The sequence below is a fragment of the Aricia agestis genome, chromosome 10 (genome assembly GCF_905147365.1).
Source record: "Aricia agestis chromosome 10, ilAriAges1.1, whole genome shotgun sequence".
NCBI classification, from domain to species: Eukaryota; Metazoa; Arthropoda; class Insecta; order Lepidoptera; family Lycaenidae; genus Aricia; species Aricia agestis.
Genome location: NC_056415.1, coordinates 6,112,523 through 6,136,762, shown reverse-complemented (window position 1 = coordinate 6,136,762; position 24,240 = coordinate 6,112,523). Strand labels below are relative to the sequence as shown.

Genomic DNA, 24,240 nt, shown 5'->3' with positions numbered 1-24,240 from the left:
AATAAAAAAATCCTCTTCCGCTATCGCTTCCTCAAAATTTAAGAGGAATTTACGAGGAATTTCACTGCGCATGCGCGTCGCGTATCCAATCATGGCAACGCACACGCCAGAGCCAGAGAATTGTATCATTCACTCATCTTTTTTTTGTGTTCGTGTGTTGTGTACATTAAGCTAATGTCGGCTGTACACTCTCGCCGAGACACAGCGAGGCGGCCCGAGTGCTAGAGTGTAAATGGGTGCGCTCGCCTCGTCTCGCCTGTCTCGGACCCTCTCGGTCTCTAGCTCGTGCTCGTAGCTTTACACATTGGACTCTGTACTGTCACCGAATATTTATATAGTACTAAGATACTGTTTTTACAATCGCTGTAGATGTAAGGCTCGGAGTACAAGTGAAAACCTTCATGTGCTGTCGACTTTACCTACAATTCATACGGTACCTACTTTTCTCATTCGTAGAGAATGAGAAAATTATTAATTGTAGTAGGTAAAGTCAACTTGCCCCCCCCCCCCCTGCACCATCGGCTGGCGACGCCCTTGTTTTTCAATTTTTATATAAATAACTTTTGAATTATTGCGAAAAAAAATAAAACAAAAATGTTTTGTTATAAAACTTACTTATATAATAATATTATGATCTTTCCATTTATCAAAATATAACACTGAAAGAATTTTTCAAATCAGACCAGTAGTTCCTGAGATTAGCGCGTTCAAATAAGCCCTTTCATATAATTTCCCCCGTTTTTTCCACATTTTCCTCTATTTCTTTGCTCCTATTAGTCTTAGCGAGATAAAATATAACCTATAGCCTTTCTCGATAAATGGGCTATCTAACACTGAAAGTTTCTAAATTCCTAAGTGTAAAGTGATATTTTAGTACATAATTGTTGTCAAGGTGTGTCGGGGGACCGCTAATGTAGATGTTTGATTTCACATAACATTATAGTTTTCACAGCGAACCGAATCGAGACAATGGCATGGCGATACAAAATGCAAAATACACTGTTGGCGGTCCCCCGACACACCGTGACAACAATTATGGACTAAAATATCACTTTACACTTAGGAATTATTTAAACTTAAAGTCAGTAAAATATATTATTATACCATTACTTTTTAAAGTTGTTTGGCGGGGGTTTTTCAAATTTCTTAATTTAATTTTTCTTCTGATTAATTTCGTTGCGGGTCCCAAGACAACTTTAACATGTCCCTCGGGCTCCGTGAGATCATATCAAAGGGTTTTCGTGCTTGGATACCGCTGTCGATCCTGGCGACACAGGAGATACAGTGGTGGGAATGTGTGGTGGGCCAAAGCCCGTTTTAAAAGTGATTTTACTGCTATATATATAGCAATAATGTCTTTTTGGCGGTAAAATGGGATAGTTACTGCATTTTTAAAAAACTTCATGGTTAAAAATAAAATCATTTCATCGTAGGACAATGTGAGTAAGCCAGAAATAAAGAGAAAAAATGTAGATTTAGAATATATCAAAAACGGAAAATCACAAAAATGCGCCTTACAAGTTACAGCGCTTTAGTGTCTGCACGGCAGTAGGTATTGGCAGTATTGGGTCACTTCGCAAGATATCGGTATCAGCATCACTACATAATATTTTTAATAACTTTTTCGTCTGTCTGTATATTGGCGGAAAATAATAATATGACATCACCTAATAGATTTTCTTGCTTTTCCTCTATCTTTGCTATCTATTTTTGCTCTTATTATAGCGGAACGGAACTTTTAATTCGCGAGTCCTAAGTTCAGACTAAAACATTTTTCATTGTGACTAAACATGATAAAATTGATTATTATTTTTCATTACGCTGAAATTATAACATAAACAAGAAATCAAACATTTCTCCATAACAAAAATATCCTATGTTCTTTCCCAGGGATCAAAATAAGATACTTTAGTTTAAGCGTGAAGAGAAAACAGACAGAAAGGCAAACCCATGCGAAGCCGGGACGAGCCGCTAGTGAGCACAGATAAGTAAGAAGTGTCACAATACTTGACTAATAACTGATACTACAAGGTAGTCAGGAACGAGATAACAAGCAATTCTTGTATGCTTCGCCCGCGTAATTTAGGAATGTCATGGAAACCGTACATTTTTCCTCAAAAAAGAAACCTATGTCCTTTCACGTGGTCTATTCTTCATGTGTACCAAATTGCATAAAAATTGCTCCAGTAGTTTCTAAACATAATAAGCAATTTTAAATAATTTCCTCCGTTTTTTCCACATTTTCCTCTATATCTTCGCTCCTATTAGTCTTAGCGTGATAAGATATAGCTTATATCCTTTCTCGAAAAATGGGCTCCCTAACACTGAAATAATTTTTCAAATCGGACTTGTGGGGCTAAAATGGTCGCTTTGAAGAATCATGATATGAATCATAATATGATTAATTTTTCTAAAATCACAAAACGCAACTCTGCTTGTAATTCATTTCTGTATTTTTGTACTGATTTGACATTTGTCAGTTTTAAAGTTTTGAGGATTCATTTGCTGAATTGATTGAGAGGATTTGCTAAATGTGACCATTTTAGCCCCGCAGTAGTTTCTGAGATTAGCGCGTTCAAATAATCCCTTTTAAATAATTTCCCCCGTTTTTCGACACTATTTCTTCGCTCCTATTAGTCTGAGCGTGAAAAAATATGGCTTATAGCCTTTTTAGATAAATGAACTATCTAACACTGAAAGAATTTTTCAAATCGGACCAGTAGTTCCTGAGATTAGCTGTTTTTTCCACATTTTCCTATACTTCTTCGCTCCTATTAGTCTTAGCGTGATAAAATATAGCCTATAGCCTTTTTCAACAAATGGGCTATCTAACACTGAAATAATTCTTCAAATCGGACCAGTAGTTCCTGGGATTAGCGCGTTCAAATAAGCCCTTTCAAATAATTTCCCCCGTTTTTCGACACTATTTCTTCGCTCCTATTAGCGTGATAAATTATAGATATTTCGTTAGATAGCCCATTAAATGGGCTATCTAACGAAATATCTATAAATATATATAATACTAGCTGTCCCGGTGAACTTCGTGTCACTTAAAAACCTTCCCTGGACTTCTACGAATATTTTAAGACTAAAATTAGCCCAATCCATTCAGCCGTTCTCGAGTTTTGCGCTTAGCAACACATTCAGCGACTCATTTTTATATTATAGATATCTATATCGAGGAAGGCTATAGCCTTCCTCGATAAATGGGCTATCTAACACAGAAAGATTTTTTCAAATCGGACTAGTAGTTCCTGAGATTTATATTAGCACGTTCAAACAAACAAACTAATAATTAAAAAACTCTTCCGCTTTATAATATTATAAGTATATAAGTATAGATCAAAGATATTTGGTATAGATAGTAGGTATATTTCTCATAATTTTCCATAGTGTATGGTCATATAATATGAACCTAATTATGGGGTACCACAGTATTTCATGCAAAGCCATAAACCCTATTATGAACCCTTTCAAGACCCTAATACGGTCGCATTCGGAAAGATTAAATGATTTCTGAACTGAATTAACCGACTTCCAAAAAGGAGGAGGTTTCTCAATTCGATCTTTTATATGTTCTTATTTTTAAATTAAGAGTTTCATAGAAACAGTGTGAAGCTTATGTCAATATCTTCATTAAATTAAAGTTAAGTAGTATCTCTGAGTGCGGACGTTACAGTACCTTAAAGACATAATATAATTTGCGAACTATTCTTTCAGAACATGAATACACTACGCATTATCATAGCTCTATCAATAGCGGCTACCGCTACAGCAGTAACCCTCAATACTAACTTCGCCTGGAAGCAGCTAGACTTCGTTTGGGATTCACCCGAACAGCGAGAGAATGCCATAAAAGATGGCCAGTTCATCCAAGCTCATAACGTACCAGTGGGAGTCGCCAGATGGAAGAACAAAGTATTTGTATCTATGCCAAGATGGAAGAAAGGCGTTGCGTCTGCTTTAAACTATGTGGACGTAGATGGAGCGCCAGATCAGCCTTTGAAGCCGTACCCTAGTATGGCGGATAACCTGGTACCAGATGCTGCGAACGAGCTACCGTCGAATAGATCTATCGTCTCCGTGTTCAGAGTATTCGTGGACGTTTGCGACAGACTTTGGGTCCAAGACAGTGGGATAGCTGATGTGTTTGGTGAGTAGAATAAAATATCGTCTTATCTATTATTATTAACCGACTTCCAAAATATAACGTTTGTTAAAATAGTTTATTTTGTATATTTACTTTATATAATAGGTATCTGTTTTACAGAGTACAGACGTTATAATTATACGTGTTATGTCCTTCTGCCTTCATTGATACAAACTCTTGTAGATATTCTTATAGTAAAGCTGTAATCACTTGCTATTAAGATTTATAGAAAATTACACTATTCGATTTTACATAACAACTCTAATAGGTTATGTAAAATCTAATAATGTAATTTTCTATAAATCTTTAATAGCAAGTTATTCCGTATTTTTTCAGGAGCAAGAAATGAAATCACAAATCCGTCTATAGCTATTTTCGACCTGAATACAGACCAGCTAATCCACAGACACTTCTTCACAAAAACGGGGAACGCCTTCAAAGAAAATTCATTCTTTGGCAATATCGTAAGTCTAGGTTTCAAGAGATTTTAATCATTTAATCCTAATAACTCATCGCTCTGATATTACTTCAGAAAATATATACAGTAAAGTAAGGCAGATGAGCAGATCAGCGGGCCTAGACAAGCGGCAAGCGATTATCGTAAACGCCAACGCCAACGCCACAAAATGTACGGGATTTGACATTAGTATTCGTTAACGAAGCGATGACTTATGTCAAATCGCATACATTTTTATAGCGTTTACGATAATCGCTTGCCACTTGTCTACTAGGCAGTACAGAAAGTAGAGCAGACATCAGACAATCTACACTCTAGTAATCTACTCTATAAAACGTTATGAAAATTTCTGACCAGATTTCGGCCATTCTCCGGTTTGGCATTATTTGCCTAATTACAGTTACCATTTTCTTCTTCGCTAATTTGACTTAAACTCATTAAAATATGAAAGTAATGAAAGATACGAATACAATAATAAATTTGGCGTGGTACAGTTAATTATAGTTTTTTAGATAATAAGACTTAAAATTTTTATGGGTACGGTAATTAGACAAATATAAAATTTTTACGTAACGGTAATTAGAAAGCATTAAAATTCTATCTAAAACATCATAGAAAAATACTGATTAATAAGTTGCACATGTATAATTGTCACAAAAGAGGTAGAATTAACGATGTCCTATACAACCATAACCTGCCAATAGTCAAGTTCAAATAAAATCTGAAAAATGAGAAAATAACAACAAACATTGTTTTAATCGGTAGATATTTATAAAGATCCAGGTACGATGAACCTAAAAATAATTATATTCTAAATCTCTTTGGACAGAATAGCAACTCAAATGTAGCTCACAGCTTTTACAGCTCGAAATTTACTTATTTTTGTTTTCTCGTAATTTTACAAGTTCATCTCTATTTATGAACACTTACTTCTCGTGTTTTTTTTTCCTTTTTATTATTTTCTTTTTTAATAAGCTCTAAAGTTTAACTCATTTCTTTTTTGAGTTTTCTTCCGCCGTTTTGTTGCAATTTCGCTGATAATATTTTCTTTTGTTAATTATACCTTTCTTTCACTTTTTCCTTTGATCTCTGATATAAAACTTGGTAATTTCAAATTTTTACTCGACGTTTCCAAGGAACAAGCCTTCTTTTCTCCAATTTCTTCTCTGGTCATTCCCATCCAAAAAAATAATTGTATATAATTTTATGAATACTCAGCATATAGATATCTAAATATTATATATATCACAAAAAAAAACTGACATAGTGATGTATCAACGCACAGCCCAAACCACTGGACGGATCGGGCTAAAATTTGGCATGCAGGTAGATGTTATGATGTATGCATCCGCTAAGAAAGCTTTTTTATCAATTCTACCCCCAAAGGGCTATGAAACTTTGTAAATTTTAATAATTATAATAATAATAATAACCATTTATTTCGGATCACAGGAAATCCATAGTGTTAGTAGAAAGTACAATTAAAATTTAAATTATGTTAGTACATTACATTGCAATTCTTATAGTATAAAATTATTTATTATGAATGGTAAGGCATTGAAACTATTAATGAAACTTAATCTCTATCTAACATGCACCTCTATCCAATGCCTTATCAAACCATCAAAACTGTCAGTTAATACCCTTAGAATGCTGTTATGACTACTTCTGACACGCTGCATCAATGACGCCACTCGTTTCCTTAGTATAGCGTTACAGCCATCAGTGCGCATTTCGGCAAACATACCTGAGGCACTACAGTACCTCGGTAGTCCTAACAGCATTCTAAAGATATTATTGTACTGAACACGAAGAGCATTTATCGCACGCTGGGTGTAGCTCGCCCATAGATTGCATGTGTAAAAGGACTGACAGTAAGCTTTAAATAAAGTCACTTTCACCTCAGTAGAGCATCTTGCAAATCTACGAGCTAACATGTTCCCACGTACGGCCAACGCCCTTTGCTCCTTCTCAATGTCTACTTCGTCAGCAAGCGTGTCAGTTACCCAATGACCCACGTATTTGAATTTATTGACTCTAGCAAGTGGAACTTCATTTAGAAACACGGGTGGTATTGTGCAAACTTTGTGTTCACGGGGTTGAAAAACAAGAAGTTCACTTTTCTTAGAGTTATACCTGAGTCCTTGGGCCTCGGCATACGCTTGACACTTACCTAGCAGTTTTCTGAGGCCACTGATCGAGGGACTGAGCGACACCATGTCATCAGCATAACTAATGTTGTTCAGCATTACTCCGCCAATGGAACAACCGACATTAGTGCTGCTCAGCTCCTCGATCAGCTTATTTACGTTTTTTTCAGAAGGAATAGGGTAATAGGGAGGGTAGGGATGGGAAGGGAATTGGAGAGGGTAGGGAAGGGAATAAGGTAGGGGATTGGGCCTCCGGTAAACTCACTCACTCGGCGAAACACAGCACAAGCGCTGTTTCACGCCGGTTTTCGTGAGAACGTGGTATTTCTCCGGTCGAGCCGGCCCATTCGTGCCGAAGCATGGCTCTCCCACGTATAAAGCTCTCCCACGTATAATTCTACGAGCTAACATGTTCCCACGTACGGCCAACGCCCTTCGCTCCTTCTCAATGTCTACTTCGTCAGCAAGCGTGTCAGTTATCCAATGACCCACGTATTTGAATTTATTGACTCTAGCAAGTGGAACTTCATTTAGAAACACGGGTGGTATTGTGCTAAAGGCCAAATTACTTTCTAGATTGACATGATCAACATACAATCTTATTTAAAAATCAAGTAGCAAAATAAGATTACGGTAATTATAAAAGTTCGTTACCAAAGCTATGGTAAGTAGATACTCTCGTGCTTTATCGGCGGCACACGAACATTAACGACGTGGAACCGCTGATGGGCCGTGGAACACGCTAAGGAGAAGTGACCCGTGCACTTGTAATGTGCCAAATCCTGTTATTTTTGGGTGGGCACCCGAAAACAGCATGCGTTACGGTAATTAGAACTTTTGATAGGACAAGCGATTATTTCATGATAACTATTTATAGGCTGGGCCTATTGAGTCGATATTTTCCAATGCGATAACCAATGTTTATGAGCATTTAAAACGATGAATAGATCATGGTTAATATGTATGTTATAAAAATTACAAGCAAGTTTCGAGATCAAGTTGGCGTGGGGACACGTCACGGTAATGAGAAAAACATGATTTTTGAACACGACTTAAATTAATTTAGTCTGAATTACTTAAATTAGAAGCCTGTGTTAAGTTTGTAGCTAGTTACGGATGCTATCTACCGTTTAAAAATATCGCATACTTGAATAAGATAATATTACAGAGTATACAAGCCCGGGACACTTAAATTTTGCTCTCCTGAGAATGGCAGATTTGATAACGTCATTATGGAGCAGTCAGCGTACCAGCAGATTTTCATCCGGGGTGCATCTGGGTAGAAAATGGAGTTCCAAAATCTCGATGTGATTCACCAACTGTCACAAATCCCAAGCCTTTTTCTTCTCTTTTCAGGTCGTAGAAGTAGACAAAGATAACTGCGACGACGCCTACGCTTATGCAGCAGATGTAGCCAGACCAGGCATAGTGGTGTATAGCTTGAAGCAGGACGCGTCCTGGCGCGTGGAGCATCTCTACTTCCACTTGGAACCACTGGCTGGCATCTTCAACGTCTCTGGTCTTGACTTCCAATGGGCCGATGGTGTACTTGGTATGGCTTTGTCTGAACCCCGGCCAGATGGGTAAGTAGCCTATGGATTATTTAAAGATCTGTTGGCTTGTATAGTTAATCACCTATTGTAGCTAGTATCTAAGTGAAGAAGCTTAACTGATAGTTATATTTCTTCTAACTTTAAAATATCTTCTAACAGTATTGAGCAACAAAGACGAAACTTCTAGTAGCTATTCGTTAGAACAAGTCCTTAATTTGTTTCTTATCTTTCAGATACCGAACCATGTATTTCCATGCATTTTCAAGCACAAAGGAGTTTTCAGTATCCACGAAGGTACTAAGGAATTGGAAACCGGAAAACATGCGCGAACTGTTTTACGAATTCAAGGTATAAGACTTTTTAATTTCCATACAATTTTCTGTCGATACCATCAAAGAAAGAAAGCTGTAAGTATCTATAACGTTATATGAATTGATCGGTATTAAAAAGCCCAGCCTACAGATCATGACAAATTTTAACATAACCCGACCAAAATATACCCCGGTCCGAAGTAGGCCTTTGAATCAATTATGGTGGATATAGTTCCAAATATTTTTCTTGCAGTATTTAGGAGACCGTGGACCGATGACACAGGCGACATCAAGTTACTACGATCCGGAATCTAAAGCCGTATTTTATACGCAGGTAAGTAAAAAAAAATTACTAAAATAAATTAAGTACGAAAAAAATTTGGAATTCTCGCCTGTAATATAAAAACAGAATGTTACTGAAATGTTATTTATTTTCAATTTTCAGGTGTGCCGCGACGGCGTAGGATGTTGGAACACGAACAAACCCTACACTGTTGAGAACAATCCTCTTGTTTTGAATGATCCTACAAATTTCGAATTCACAGCGGACTTGAAAGTAAGCTAACCACAATATTTAAATATAACTAAATCAAGCTTGCTATCAATCTTCAATCAATACCTGTTTACGTTGTAAACCTTTGGAATATTCCATCGAGATATCCTTGCTTAGTCTTTTTTCCCCCAAATGTCTTTTCTATGTCTATGAACCTAGTAGGCCGGTGGAAATTAACATTAAATTTGCAAAGCATGATGTAGTGCTGCATTTTTGGTATGTTGTTTGGATCAGTTAGGGTGATGTAAATCCCAATTTGCAACTTCGAAAAAGTTGTGCTCACTGCGCACCTCGTGATAAACTGCGAAAATTTTCGACTTTTTTCACTTGCTCAACAAATGCAAATATTATGTTTTGGTTTTAATTTTCGCACAAGCGAAAATTAAAACCAAAACATAAGCCTGAAGGCATTTGTTTAGTTAATGGGAGTTGTAGCCAGTTTACACTGTTACCGCCTTCACCGCGTGGAGTACCTCCAGCTCACGTTTTGATATAGTATGCAGATTGTGAGTGATTATGTTGTGCTCTAATAAAAGAAAACTAAATGTACTACAACTTTATTTTACGACCTTCTCATAGAATGAGCGGTATTGCCAATATTTTGCTTCAAACGGGAGCAAAACTAAAAATTTCAAATTTTGGAGAAAAACGGACCATCTTTAAAGGGCCACAGCTTAGTTGTTATAAGGTTTAGAGAGCTGCAGTTAGGCTTAAATTGTTGCCAATTTAATTAGTTTCATTTATGTAGTGAATGTTACTTGTCGGAAACGCATAGTTTATGTATACTTTTAGAGCGAAAAGTGAAAAAAGTCGAAAATTTTCGCAGTTTATCACGTGGTGCGCAGCGAGCACAACTTTTTCGAAGTTGCGAATTGGGATTTACATCACCCTAAGTGATCCAAACAACATACCAAAAATGCAGCACTACATCATGCTTTGCGAATTTAGGGTTTTTTAGTGTCGATTTCTACCGGCCTATAGGTACTATCAGAGAAGTTGATTCATAGATCGGATTCAGATGGCGGACCTATGTAATTTTTTTTTTTTTTTTTTTTTTTATAATATCTATGGACGCTTCACACCACGTCAGTCTGGCCCTGTGGTAAGTACCTGAAGGACTTGTGTTACAGGTACCAGACAACGGAAATATATTTAATACTTTTATACTATACATATATTTAAGATTTTTATTATATGATACACATATTTAATACACATCCACGACCCAGGAACTTTGAAAACTTTTTGTTCCGTCGGCGGGACTCGAACCCGCGACCCCCGGCTTGAGCTACCAACGCGCTCACCACTGAGCCACAGAGGTCGTCAATTTGGTCGCTTTGTGCCAAATCCAGCCGACAGATCACGATTAACAGTAAATTGACATAATTCGACCTAATGACGTAGGTCCGTCAACTGCCTATGGATCAATTTCTTCGATTGTACCTATGTTGTAGCTAGGTATTTAGGCTGTAGCAGTTTTTCAATTCCTAATATTATCTTATTTGCAGCTCGACAGTGAGGGAACTCTGTGGGTTCTGACGGACAAACTGCCGCGTTACTTCTACATGACCCTGGACCCTGATGTCATCAACTTTAGGATCATGAGCGTTAAGGCAAAGGACGTGATCGCTGGGACGACATGCGAATGAACTCTTCAAGCTATAATACTCAAATTCTCTTAATACTACAATCGAAATAGCAAGGCACAGAATAGGGATGATGACAAGGTCAAAGATTAGCAAATTTTGTTAATAAAATAAATAAGTCACGGTAAAAAATAAGTGTTCTGTTACTTGGTGGGTCTTGAGAGACTTTAAAAAAAATAACTTTTATTAAAACTGGAATATTTTATTTAGAAAACTTAATAATTATCTTAAGAGAAGACCTGCACCCGACGAAGGTCCAATTCGATCTGATGAAAAACACCGCAAAATGAAATAATGAAATAGCAAAAGTTTGCAATTGCAATTCTATGAAATGCAAGTGAAAACTAAGCGTATTTAATATACATATAGCCCCATTTGACTTTCGATATAACAGTTCCCAAAATTTCAGCTTGATACTTCGATCACTGTATATTAGTGATCGAAGGCTTGATAGCATTTGTGTTTTTTTTTTGCTAAGCGCCTTCAAAGTTGGATATTAAAGTCGAAATTTTTTTCAATTAATTTTTCTAATATTTGTATACCATTCGATAACTTATGCAATTAAAAGCAACTTTTGTTATGAAACCACTTTCATAAACGCAATATTTAATATACCTATCGAACGTAGTTCTCTCCCGATGCATACAAACTACGAAAGAGTGACGTCATACTTTCGTAGCACTTTGTATGGAGCGTTTCGGGCAGGATTATTTTATGAGATATTTGAATTGTCATATCTTGGTAAATTTTTAAGCTATCAGAGTCATTCTTTCAGCGATATTTCTATTTTTTAAGGGTCTTTCAATTGCCAATAAGACAAAAAAAAGTCATCATGCCTATTGCATACTGTCATTTTATATGAAGGGTATGCCTTAATACACCGTTTGGACAAGTTTCTGGCTTCTGCATAATATTTAAGAAATGTGATAAATATAGATCATAGCTCTAAATGTCGACTTGTTTCATTGTCATGGTAATGTTTTTATTGTTGAGTTTGCTTTAATATTATTAAGGCTCAGATTGTAAGATTATTTCTTTCTTTCATTCGGAATCCCGCATCCCTCATTCCAAGTAATCCGCATGCACACGAAGTACAGCATAAATGAACATCCACTCGAGTAAACCGCATTACATCCTAAGCTGATACTTTCAGATCTCGACAGACGTTGTTCTGTCTATAATTAACTAAAATAAATTACCTCCCTGACTTTGAACTCACATTGTTGCTACAAAATAATAAATTAATGGATTTCTGCACTAATATCAGTTTCGGGCAACATATTATGTGACATTTATTATTATTAAGTTACATGCTTGTTTTAATAGACGACAGATAAAAACACTGGAAATTTTTTCGCTTATCAATCTAACATATTACATTTTTATAACAATCTATTCTAAACAACTGTTTTGCGTCGACTACCAGGTAGTAAGTGTATTAAGTATTAGTGCCCACTCATAGATAAGTGTAAAGAATTTATCGCAATTGTATGCACACTATTGGCAGTATTGGGTCACATTAATCCGCAAGACATCGGTATCGTCTGTCTGTATATTGGCGAAAAATAATAATATGACTTCACATAACAAATTTTCTTGCTTTTTCTCAATTTCTGTTCCATTCTCTTATAATAGCGGTATGGAACCCTCCGTTCGGTACTCCTAATAGTCAGAAACACTTTTCATTTTGACTAAACTTGATAAAATTTATTATTACTAATTTTGATTTTGCCACAAACTTCGTTGCACTGAAATTATAACATTAACTTATATACTTGAGAGGCCGGGCCGGCCTCTCATAGATTGTTTTCTATGAGAGGCCGGCCCGGCCTCTCATAGAAAACAAGCAATGGAACAGCAAAAAATGGAAAGGACGTAAGCGACAAAATGGTTTTTGTCGCGTAATTTAAAAACCATAAATACATTTCATATAAGCTATAAGCAAATTAAAGTGTATGCTTGAACCAATTTATGTACAAATTTTGGAAGCTTAAATCACTCTCCTCTGTTGGCAAAATAGGAATCTTTTTTTTTTACAGAGGTCTTGTTGATTGATTATTCTGTGTTATAAAAGTTGACCAATCGTGTTATGCTATGGGTAATTCAAAGACAAGGACATGATGAATAGTGAATACTGACAATGAACTTTAATTTCTTAGCTTTAGTCATTGCTGAGAAAAATCGATATTTTTCTCTATGCAATGACTATTATCAAGGCGTAGCCTTAAGCGTGAAAAGAAAACAGACAGACAGAATATTAGTATGGATTGGGGTTACGAAGCCGGGACGAGCCGCTAGTGAGCACAGATAAGTAAGAAGTGTCACAGTACTTGACTATAACTGATACTACAAAGTTGTCGGGAACGAGATAATATTTGTATTCAGTTATAGATAAAATGTTTTTGCCGGTTTGAATCAATAAATTATTTTGTAAGTATTTTATTTATTATTTGGGAACGGAAGAATAAGCTTTAAATGTTATTTATGTATCTATATGTGCCTCTAAATGATCTTTTTATAAAACATTTTAATACTTTAGGAGTATGGACAACGTATTGCACAATTGTTACACTATGGAAAATTACAAGAAATATACTATAATATGACCAGCTCTGACCCTAATTATGGGGTACCACTGCACAGTATTTCCTGCAAAGTCATAAACCCAATAGGGTCAATCCGTAATGGTCTTGAAAGGGTTAATAATAACCCTTTCAAGACGAACGAGATCGGAGAGATTTAAATTATTTCCGAACTGAATTCAAATCAAAAAGGAGGAGGTTTATCAATTCGATCGTTATATATTCCTTTTTAGGGTTCCGTAGCCAAATGGCAAAAAACGGAACCCTTATAGATTCGTCATGTCTGTCTGTCTGTCTGTCTGTCCGTCCGTATGTCACAGCCACTTTTCTCCGAAACTATAAGAGCTATACTATTGAAACTTTGTAAGTAGATGTAGTCTGTGAACCGCTTTAAGATTTTGATACAAAAATTGAAAAATTATGAAAAAATTTAGGGGCCCCCATAGATACAACTGAAACAAAAAATTTTTTTTTCATCTAACCTATGCGTGTGGGGTATCTATTAAAATCATATTGAGGTTTCTAATATATTTTTTTTCTAACCTGAATAGTTTGCGAGAGAAACTCTTCCAAAGTGGTAAAATGTGTGCCCCCCCCCCCCCCCCTCTAACTTCTAAAGTAGGGGCATGATAAGTCTAAAAAAATATATGATGTACATTACTACAAAAACTACCAACGAAAATTGGTTCGAACGAGATCTAGCCAGTAGTTTTTTTATACGTCATAAATGGTGAACCATAATTTAACTTTCATTAAATCAACTGAAATATGAAAATATATCTAAAAGCTCTTAATTTCATAGAAATATACCTTATTGCTGCTGCGGAACCCTTCATGGGCGAGTCCAACTCGCACTTGGCTGGTTTTTAATATTAAGAGTTTTATAGAAACAGCATGAAGCTTATGTCAATATCTTCATTAAATTAAAGTTAAGTAATATCTCTGAGTGCGGACGTTACTGCAGTACCTTAAAGACATAATATAATTTGCAAACTATTCTTTCAGAAAATGAATACACTAAGCATTATCATAGCTCTGTCAATAGCGGCTACCGCTACAGCAGTAACCCTCAATACTAACTTCGCCTGGAAGCAGCTAGACTTCGTTTGGGATTCTCTCGAACAGCGAGAGAATGCCATAAAAGATGGCCAGTTCATCCAAGCTAATAACGTACCTCTGGGTGTCGCCAGATGGAAGAACAAAGTATTTGTGTCTATGCCAAGATGGAGGAAAGGCGTTGCGTCTGCTTTGAACTACGTGGACCTAGATGGAGCGCCAGATCAGCCTTTGAAGCCGTACCCTAGTATGGCGGATAACCTGGTACCAGATGCTGCTGAGGAACTACCATCGAATAGATCAATAATATCGGTGTTCAGAGTCTTCGTGGATGTTTGCGACAGACTTTGGGTCCAAGACGGCGGGATAGCTGATGTGTTTGGTGAGTAGAATGAAATATTGTCTTATCTATATTATTTTATATAACGTTTGTTAAAAATACTTTTATTTTGTGTAGTATTTACTTCAAATAATAACTGTTTTTACACAGTACAATATTATAATAGGCTTCATTGATACAAACTCTTGTAGATATTTTAAAGTGAATCGGTAATCGTATTAGAGTGGTTATGCAAAATCTAAAAATGCAATTTTCTATGAATCTTTATTTTTAAATATTATTATATTATTATTAGCAAGTTATTCCGTATTTTTTCAGGAGCAAGACATCAAATCACAAACCCGTCTATAGCTATTTTCGACCTGAATACAGACCAGCTAATACACAGACACTTCTTCACAAAAACGGGAAACGCCTTCAAAGAAAATTCCTTCTTTGGCAATATCGTAAGTCTAGGTTTCAAGAGATTTTAATCATTTAATCCTAATAACTCATCGCTCTGATATTACTTCAGAAATATACAGTAAAGTAAGGCGGATGAGCAGATCAGCGGGCCTAGACAAGCGGCAAGCGATTATCGTAAACGCCAACGCCAACGCCACAAAATGTATGGGATTTGACATTAGTATTCGCTAGCAAAGCGATGACTTAATATGTCAAATCGCATAAATTTTTATAGCGTTTACGACTACGAATAATAAAAACTAAGGAATCGTAACTCCCATACTATTACCGTTTTAAATTTGGTTCCTTTTAATCTGTCATGTAACGTCAGCCTAGTACCACTCAAGGTCACCTAAATATTGCAAATGTATTGAAATGTGTACCTTAGGTACACTTTTTTGACAAGTATTGTGGAGCATGTTTTTTGACGGAGTTACTTTTCCTTAGTTTTTATTATTCGTAGGTTTACGATAATCGCTTGTCACTTATTATCTACTAGGGCAGTACAGAAAGTAGAGCAGACGTCAGACAATGTACACTCTAGTAATCTACTCTATAAAACGTTATGAAAATATCTGACCAAATTTGATAACGTCATTACGGAGAAGTCAGCGTACCAGCAGATTTTCATCCGGGTAGAAAATGGAGTTCCAAAATCTCAATGTGATTCACCAAGTGTCACAAATCCCAAGCTATTTCATTTTTCTTCTCTTTTCAGGTCGTAGAAGTAGACAAAGATAACTGCGATGACGCTTACGCTTATGCAGCAGATATAGCCAGACCAGGCATAGTGGTGTATAGCTTGAAGCAGGACGCGTCCTGGCGGGTTGAGCACCTCTACTTCCACTTGGAACCATTGGCTGGCATCTTCAACGTCTCTGGTATTGACTTCCAATGGACCGATGGTGTACTTGGTATGGCTTTGTCTGAACCCCAGCCAGATGGGTAAGTAGCCTTTACCTAAGTATTTAGTTTGCTAATATTTTTAGCAATATTCCGCGAAATAAACTTCCACCTTTAAGTAAATGAGTGAGTGTACGCATAGGCATGCGTACAGCACCTCCCTCCTCCCACACTGCCTATGCGTACACTCGCATGCAAGAACCTGCTAACACCACCACCACACAAACAATAATGTTGGCAAATCCGTGCAAGGCCCCTCACCACCATGCAGGTTGAAAACCTCGACGCGCGTTACGGCCCAACACCGGAGCATCTTCAGGATGTGGACTCTACGAACAACGTCCGTCAAGACGGGACGGGTGGGCTTGTTAATTAACAGTTCTGCATAGTATTCTACAAATGACTACAATTATTGTGCTATCCATAATAAGATTACAAATGCGAAAGTGTGTCTATCTGTCTGTTACCTCTTTACGCCCAAATAACTGAATCGATTTTGCTGATACCGATTTTGATGAGTGAGTGACAGTTTGACAAAGGAAATCTGTAATTTTGTCCCGTTCTGACAGTATTTCTTATCTTTTGCATTTCTTTGTTTCTTGTCTTTCAGATACAGAACCATGTATTTCCATGCATTTTCAAGCACAAAGGAGTTTTCAGTATCCACTAAAGTACTAAGGAATTGGAAACCGGAAAACAAGCGCGAACTGTTTTACGAATTCAAGGTATAAAATATGACTTCTTACTTTCAATACGACCTTCTGCCATCAAATAAGGCTTATTGCGTTTATATACATTGGTCAGGATTTAAATCCCAGCCTACAGATCATGACAAATTTTAACATAACCCGACCAAAATATACCTCGGTCCGAAGTAAGCCTATGAATCAATTATGGTGGCTAGTATGTGGTATATAATTCCAAATATTTTTCTTGCAGTATTTAGGAGACCGTGGACCGATGACACAGGCGACATCAAGTTTCTACGATCCGGAATCTAAAGCCGTATTTTATACGCAGGTAAGTAAAAGAAATAACACAATCAAAGGAAAAGTACGAAAAGAAATTTTAACCCTGTATTATAAAACAGAATGTTACTGAAATGTTATTTATTTTCAATTTTCAGGTGTGCCGCGACGGTGTAGGATGTTGGAACACGAACAAACTCTACACTGTTGAGAACAATCCTCTTGTTTTGAATGATCCTACGAATTTCGAATTCACAGCGGACTTGAAAGTAAGTTAACCACAATATAATATAACTAAATCAAGCTTGTTACACCGTGTATTGGACTCTACCTCGTCAAGATTTACTCAATACAGTACATTTTTCACACAATCTTCAATCAATGCCTGTTTACGCTGTAGCCTGTAAACCTTTGGAATATTCCATCGACATATAATCTTTGCTTAATTTTTTTTCCCAAAATATTATGTCTTTTCCATGTCTATGAACTTCTCTGGTAGTACCAGATACCTAGGTACTACCAGAGAAGTTGATTCTTAGATCGGATTCAGATGGAGGACCTATGTAATTGGTCGCTTTGCGCCAAACCCAGCCGACAGAATTCGACGTGAGAACGTAGGTCCGGCGTCAACTGCCAATGGATCAATTTCTTCGATTGTACCTATGTTGTAGCTAGGTATTTAGGTTGTAGCAGTTTTTCAATTCCTAATATTATGTTATTTGCAGCTCGACAGCGAGGGAACTCTGTGGGTTCTGACGGACAAACTGCCGCGTTACTTCTACATGACCCTGGACCCTGATGTCATCAACTTTAGGATCATGAGCGTTAAGGCGAAGGACGTGATCGCTGGGACGACATGCGAATGAACTCTTCCAGCTATAATACTCGAACTCTCGTAATACTAAAATCGAAATAGCAAGGCACAAAATTGCATACTGTCATTTTATATGAAGGGTATGCCTTGATACTCCGTTTGCACAAGTTTCTGGCTTCTGCATAATATTTAAGAAATGTAATAAATATAGAATATAGCTCTAAATGTTGTCAGGACTTGTTTCATTTTCATGTTAATGTTTTTAACCCCCGACAAAAAAGAGGGGTGTTATAAGTTTGACGTGTCTGTCTGTCTGTCTGTCTGTCTGTTTGTCTGTGTGTGTATCTGTCCGTAGCATCGTAGCGTCCAAACGGGTGGACCGATTTTGATCTAGTTTTTTTTGTTTGAAAGCTGACATGATCGAGAGTGTTCTTAGCTATAATTCATCATCATCAGCCTGCTCAGTGTTGGACAATCAGGGTTTATCTGGTTCATGAAAGGCCGTTAGCAACTTGTAGTCGTTTGATGGGTTTTATATTTCATTCTAGTTGTGAATAGATACAATATACGTATACACATAATAATGGAAAGTTGACCTGGTGTTGCAGCATCACCTGGTAATCAATAGGATATCCAACTCCTCGCCAACTTAGAGCAGAGGTTTCGTGTTTGGGCTCATTTTGATTGCGACAACCGGTAAGAAGTAGATAAATGCTATATATTTACGTGCTGCTACTGCAGCATAACTACGTGCTATATATTTACGTGCTGCTACTGCAGCATAACCTGGATTCTATAGGAACCGAGCTTCGTATGAACCCAAAGTGGAGGTTTCATGTTTGGGCTCATATTAACGGCCTCATCGAAAAGGACATTGATAAATGGTAAGTATGAGAATATAATTCTGTTGATAGGAATTAATATTTTGCACTATAACCAACACAAGTTTAAAAAGAATAAAATAAAATTAAATTAAGAAATTTAAAAAAACCCCCGCCAAACAACTTTAAAAAGTAATGAAATAATATTTACTGCCTTCAAGTTCAAATAATTCCTAACTTATGTAAAGTAATATTTTAGACCAAATTGTTGTCAAGGTGTGTCGGGGTCCGGGGACCGCTAATGTAGATGTTTGATTTCACATAACAAGTTTAAGGATCAATTCACAGCGAACTCAATCGAAATAATCAGCGACTTGGTGGTTGTAGGTTGTAGAGTATTAGCTCCGTGGTTGTAGATTACTTGGCGGTCCCCCGACACACTGTGACAATTATGGACTAAAATATTACTTTACATAAGTTAGGAATTATTTGAACTTGAAGGCAGTAAATATTATTTCATTACTTTTTAGAGTTGTTTGGCGGGGTTTTTTTTTAATTTCTTAATTTAATTTTTTATAGTTGAGTTTGCTTTATTCAAATGATTGTAACTTGTAAGTTTATTTATTTCTTACGTTCGGCATCCCGCATCCCTCATCCCAAGTAATGCGTATGCACACGAAGTACAGTATAAATGAACATTCATTTGAGTAAACCGTCTGATTACTTCCTAAGCTGATCCTTTCAGATCCCGACAGACGTTATTCTGAATACCCCCCTGACTTTGAACTCACATTGTTGAATCTTGAATATTCTTTCATGAGTAGTACGCAGTACGCAGACCTACTCAGGTGTCTAGGCTAGGCTATATAGCCTAGATTCTAGAAGGAATAATAATTATTATCTATTTGGTATTTTACGAGACAAAGCGAATTTTATATCCTAGCGTCATATTTAAGGTACTAACTATGTACCTTTACTACAATATTTATTTTTATATTTCAGGCACTCATTAAATATAGTAAGTACGGAGTACTTATGTATTAGACAATTTCAGTGACTATGAATTTCGCCTGCAAACAGTTGTCTATGATTGTGATTTACTCGATCGACGAGGAATTTTATTAAAGATGGACCTTTGGTACAAAAAAAAACTTAGGAACAGGAGTTGTTAGATATAGAGCTGTTCGTATTGATCCGAGATAGCGAAGAGGTGTTACGTATGTTATCAACTACGCGGACCTAAATTAAGGTCATGACACAGAATGTATAATGGTACCCCCGGTCATGATCAGTCTTTCAAGTCGTCAAGATTGGCACACAATCGAGTACATGTTGCTGAAGAGCTGCCGTCGAATCGATCAATCATCTCAATCTCTCTCAGTGTTCTACTTCTGCAGTCGACGCTTGCGACAGAGTCTCAAATTTTGATTCGTATGTTCTGTGGTAAAAAAATATAAAATTAATAATTTTAATTTAATTCATTAATTTATTTTATCTACCACACAAAGCAGATAACAAGATTATAACAATAGCTATGTCAATAAACGAGAATATTGATTGTTTATTATACCTAATCCGCGGATTTAGAATATGAAAGCTAATCTCCAACAGTCAATAGGATTTAAAATGTAATATGTAACTAACACGTGCGTCGTGCAATGCCTGACTCCTGCATCAAAAAGGTAGTAAAATCTGCTGATAACAAACAAATAGGTAAAGGAAAAAGTGTGCAACATGCATAATTTCTGATTTAAGTATATAGTTAGTTTTAAAAACTTTAAAAATTATTTTTTGTTAAAAATAATAATATTTAGGTACTTTACTCCTCCGATCTCTATCAACTGAATTCTTATGGTAGGTTGCACCAGAGGCGTGGTTAATTAAAGTTATGGTTATAGTGAAGGCTAAATTTAGCTTTAACATTAACTAAAACCGTTACTTTGACCGGAGAAATTGACAGATGACAGCTGGTCAAATAAGGTTAAGTTTAAATAAACGTGGGCGGGGGCGCTGCTGGTAAAGGAGTCAAAAATGGCGTTTTTGTATGATGACAGCGTTAGTTCCTTTTTTCGCCACGTGCATTTAAAACCTTGTCGAGCTCTATGGTTATGGTTAAATATGGTGTCTTGATAGCGTCCATTTTTAACTTGAACCAAAGATTTGATATTTTGCGTTGTAGTGAAAGTTAAAGTTACAGTGTAACTTAGTTAAAGTTAGTTGGTGCAACCCAACCTTAGAGATACAAATTACCAACCGGTCCTCTAACTAAAATACTAAATATTTCAAAATGATAAATTATGTATTAAGTATGTATAATTTAATAATAATTAGTGTGACTGAAATAACATAAAACTGAGATAACCTTTTAAACGTAATACTTGCGTAACATTTACATAATAACTTGGACAAGACCATGCATTATTATCTATATATTAATACGTGAATGAAAAACTTTGTACCTATCCCTTTTGACGAAAAATGGGGAAACGTAGGTGATTGAAATTTTGCACATTTATAGTTTATATGGTGAAGGAGTGCATCGAGCTAATATTATTTTGAAATTATGCTTTTATCATACATTTTTTTAACAAATAAAACATTACACACACTACAACACACACACTAGGAATATGACAGATTTTTGAGTGACAAGCCTATATTTACATTATTCCTCATCTATATAAACGACCTATGTAAATTAAATATAAAGAATGCTAATATCATAGCCTATGCTGATGATACGGCTATCGTATTTTCTGGAAAAAATTGGACCATCTTAAGACAAAATGCTGAGCATGGAATGATGAAAGTGGCCAACTGGCTATCGCATAATTTGCTGACACTAAATACAGTAAAAACTAAATATATTTGTTTTAGTGTACAAAATCGTAAACAACCCGACATTAATAATTTTACCATACACAATTGTCAAAATTTTCACAATATTACATCATCTGGTTGTAGCTGTCCGAAAATCGAAAAAGTTGACAAAATTAAATACCTAGGCGTGATAGTCGACCAACGACTATCATGGCACCCACATCTTGAGCAAATGGCCGGTAGGATTCGTAAACTAAATTGGATTTTTAAAACCCTTAGACAACTTACATATACAGACCCAAATAGGCTTCAATCTCCGCGTAATATTCTGCAGGAGATATACATAGCCCTTGCTGAATCGGTTCTTACTTATTGTATCCCTGTCTGGGGAGGTGCCAGCAAAACCAAAATGCTAGAGTTAGAAAGGGCACAAAGGTCTCTATTAAAAATTATTTACTATAAGAAAAAAAGAACACCAACTAATGAATTATATGAAATCAGTAATGCCTTAAGTGTTAGGAAATTATATATTATATCTTTGATTTTAAGACGACACCAAACCGTGAATATAATTCCTAAAACTGGGCGTAGTAGGAGAAACATTATGGAACTACCAATTATAAAAACTGACTTTGCAATGAGACAGTTTTCAAATATATCTATTATCGTGTACAATAAAATAAACCATGCACTAAATATTAAAAATAAAGTTAGTAGAGATATAAAAACCATGATCAAGGAATACTTAAAACCATTTAATTATGAAGAAACCGAAAAATTAATAGAATATTTAAAAATATAAACTTTACACAATAATTAAAATCTTACTAAATAGATTAATAAATAATACACACACACGATCATCCACATTCCACATCCACTCATTCATAGCAACAACAATACTATATATTATTACACAAATTACACTGATGTATATAGTTGTACCAAACTCTCTATCCTATTTTTAATAAGAAATTTTACTAATATTTTATTGTATCAAATCTTCTAATCTTCTCTGAACTTTCTGAGTGTGTAACTTTTTTTAATTATGTTATGTTTAAATATTTTTCTAAACTTTCTGAGCGTGTAAGTAACTATTTTCATTATGTTATTCTTAATCTTAGTATAAATAGTAATAACTTTTGCTTGTATAAAAATGGAAGAGCGTTGTTTGTCTGATACAGGCTATTAGCCTACTAGGCGACTTCGATATCTATCTTAACTATTGTATGTGTTTTAAAGTAAATAAAGTTTTTATTATTATTATTATTATTACGAATTATACTCTTTTATTTACGGTTGAAGTCTGTTCAAAAGAAGTTGACAAATTGAAAATGGATTAAGATATTTTATTTATTGAATCTTAGATACTATTAGCACAATAGACGTAACTATAATTAGACAATGCTTACACGGTCAGTCTGAAATCTGCTGAGTCCCAGAGACAAGAGTTGAAAAAAATATGATAGTCAATATTTTTTTACAAAATAATCCTAATAGTAGTCCTAATGTCGTTGAAACTAAGGTCGAATTTCGACCAATGGGCGATCTCTAGTATTTATAGCTAGCTGTTGCCCGCGACTTTGTCTGCGTCAACCTAATAATTATAATAACAAAGATGGATAATTTTCCTCTTTTTAGTGTTCCTTCATCAAAGGGTAAGAACGGGATCCTATTGTAAAGACTTTGCTGCATATCCGTCTGTCCGTCTGTAAACTGTATCTCAAGAACCGCGCTAGCTACACAGATCACAGTTGAAATTTTCACAAATTATGTTTTTCTGTTGCCGCGATAACAACGAATACTTACTAAAAACAAAAAAACTAGGCCTTTACATCCGTTGTGGATGATTTATACAGTATATTCAGAGCGAAGTAACCACTCCTCAAATACTGTCGTGCCTGGGACAAGATTTTTAAATGTCCGTATGGTTGCCCAAGCGCATACGGCATTCTCGCATCGTAGTCGGCCTAGTCCAGAAGAAAGTACTAGTCAATACGTCTGGGACCAACTATGTGCGGGTTTCCTCACGATGTTTTCCTTCACCGTACGAGCGTCTGTATTATGTACTTGAGATCAGAAAATGTCTCATAGGTACACGCCTCTACCCGGGTCGAACCTGCACCCTCTAGGAGTTCGAACCGAAGGTCTACCCATTAGGCCACGGATGCTCTAAAAACAAAATAAAGTAAGTAAATATTTGAAGGAGGATAAATATCTCCTCCTCTCTCAACAAAATAAACGCGTTCTCCTCCTCTCTCAAATGAGAAAGGAGGAGAACGCGTTTATTTATATAACAAAGTTTATTTTGGCTTTTTTGCTCAACATCAATAATGGCTACAGCATACCTAATTCCAATTAGACCAAAAATACTCAATTTTGTTTATAAGTACATGTTCATCACTACATGCTATAAAATAAAGTCCTCGGTCCCGTCTATTTATTCAGTCTGTTCGCGGTAAACTTAAAAACTACTCCACGGATTGTTATGCGGTTTTCACCAATCGATTGAATGATTCTTCCGAAAGGTTTAGGCATACTTATTATAATTTGTAACATTTTTGCATTTGAGTAAAATGTAATATAACATGAACTTTTGTCAGGGGTGTCGGAAAAAATTAAGCCATCTGGGAGATTTCGACCAAAACGCTACCTCAATCTTACTTACCTAA

At 36.0% G+C, this 24,240-nt stretch overlaps 2 protein-coding genes across 2 annotated transcripts; both read left to right on the top strand.

Moving 5' to 3' along the window:
- Positions 1-1,960: 1,960 nt before the first annotated feature.
- On the top strand, positions 1,961-18,158 carry LOC121731375 (protein yellow-like). Its single transcript, XM_042120780.1, has 9 exons — positions 1,961-1,988; positions 3,721-4,153; positions 4,487-4,614; positions 8,114-8,340; positions 8,544-8,658; positions 8,875-8,955; positions 9,067-9,177; positions 10,683-10,877; positions 18,034-18,158. Exons 2-8 carry the CDS (start codon positions 3,724-3,726, stop codon positions 10,821-10,823), a joined length of 1,233 nt encoding a protein of 410 aa, XP_041976714.1. The 5' UTR covers positions 1,961-1,988; positions 3,721-3,723; the 3' UTR covers positions 10,824-10,877; positions 18,034-18,158.
- LOC121731374 (L-dopachrome tautomerase yellow-f2-like) lies at positions 13,140-18,158 on the top strand. The gene is made up of 8 exons (XM_042120779.1): positions 13,140-13,250; positions 14,408-14,840; positions 15,117-15,244; positions 15,961-16,187; positions 16,756-16,870; positions 17,085-17,165; positions 17,272-17,382; positions 17,839-18,158. Exons 2-8 carry the CDS (start codon positions 14,411-14,413, stop codon positions 17,977-17,979), a joined length of 1,233 nt encoding a protein of 410 aa, XP_041976713.1. The 5' UTR covers positions 13,140-13,250; positions 14,408-14,410; the 3' UTR covers positions 17,980-18,158.
- Positions 18,159-24,240: the final 6,082 nt, after the last annotated feature.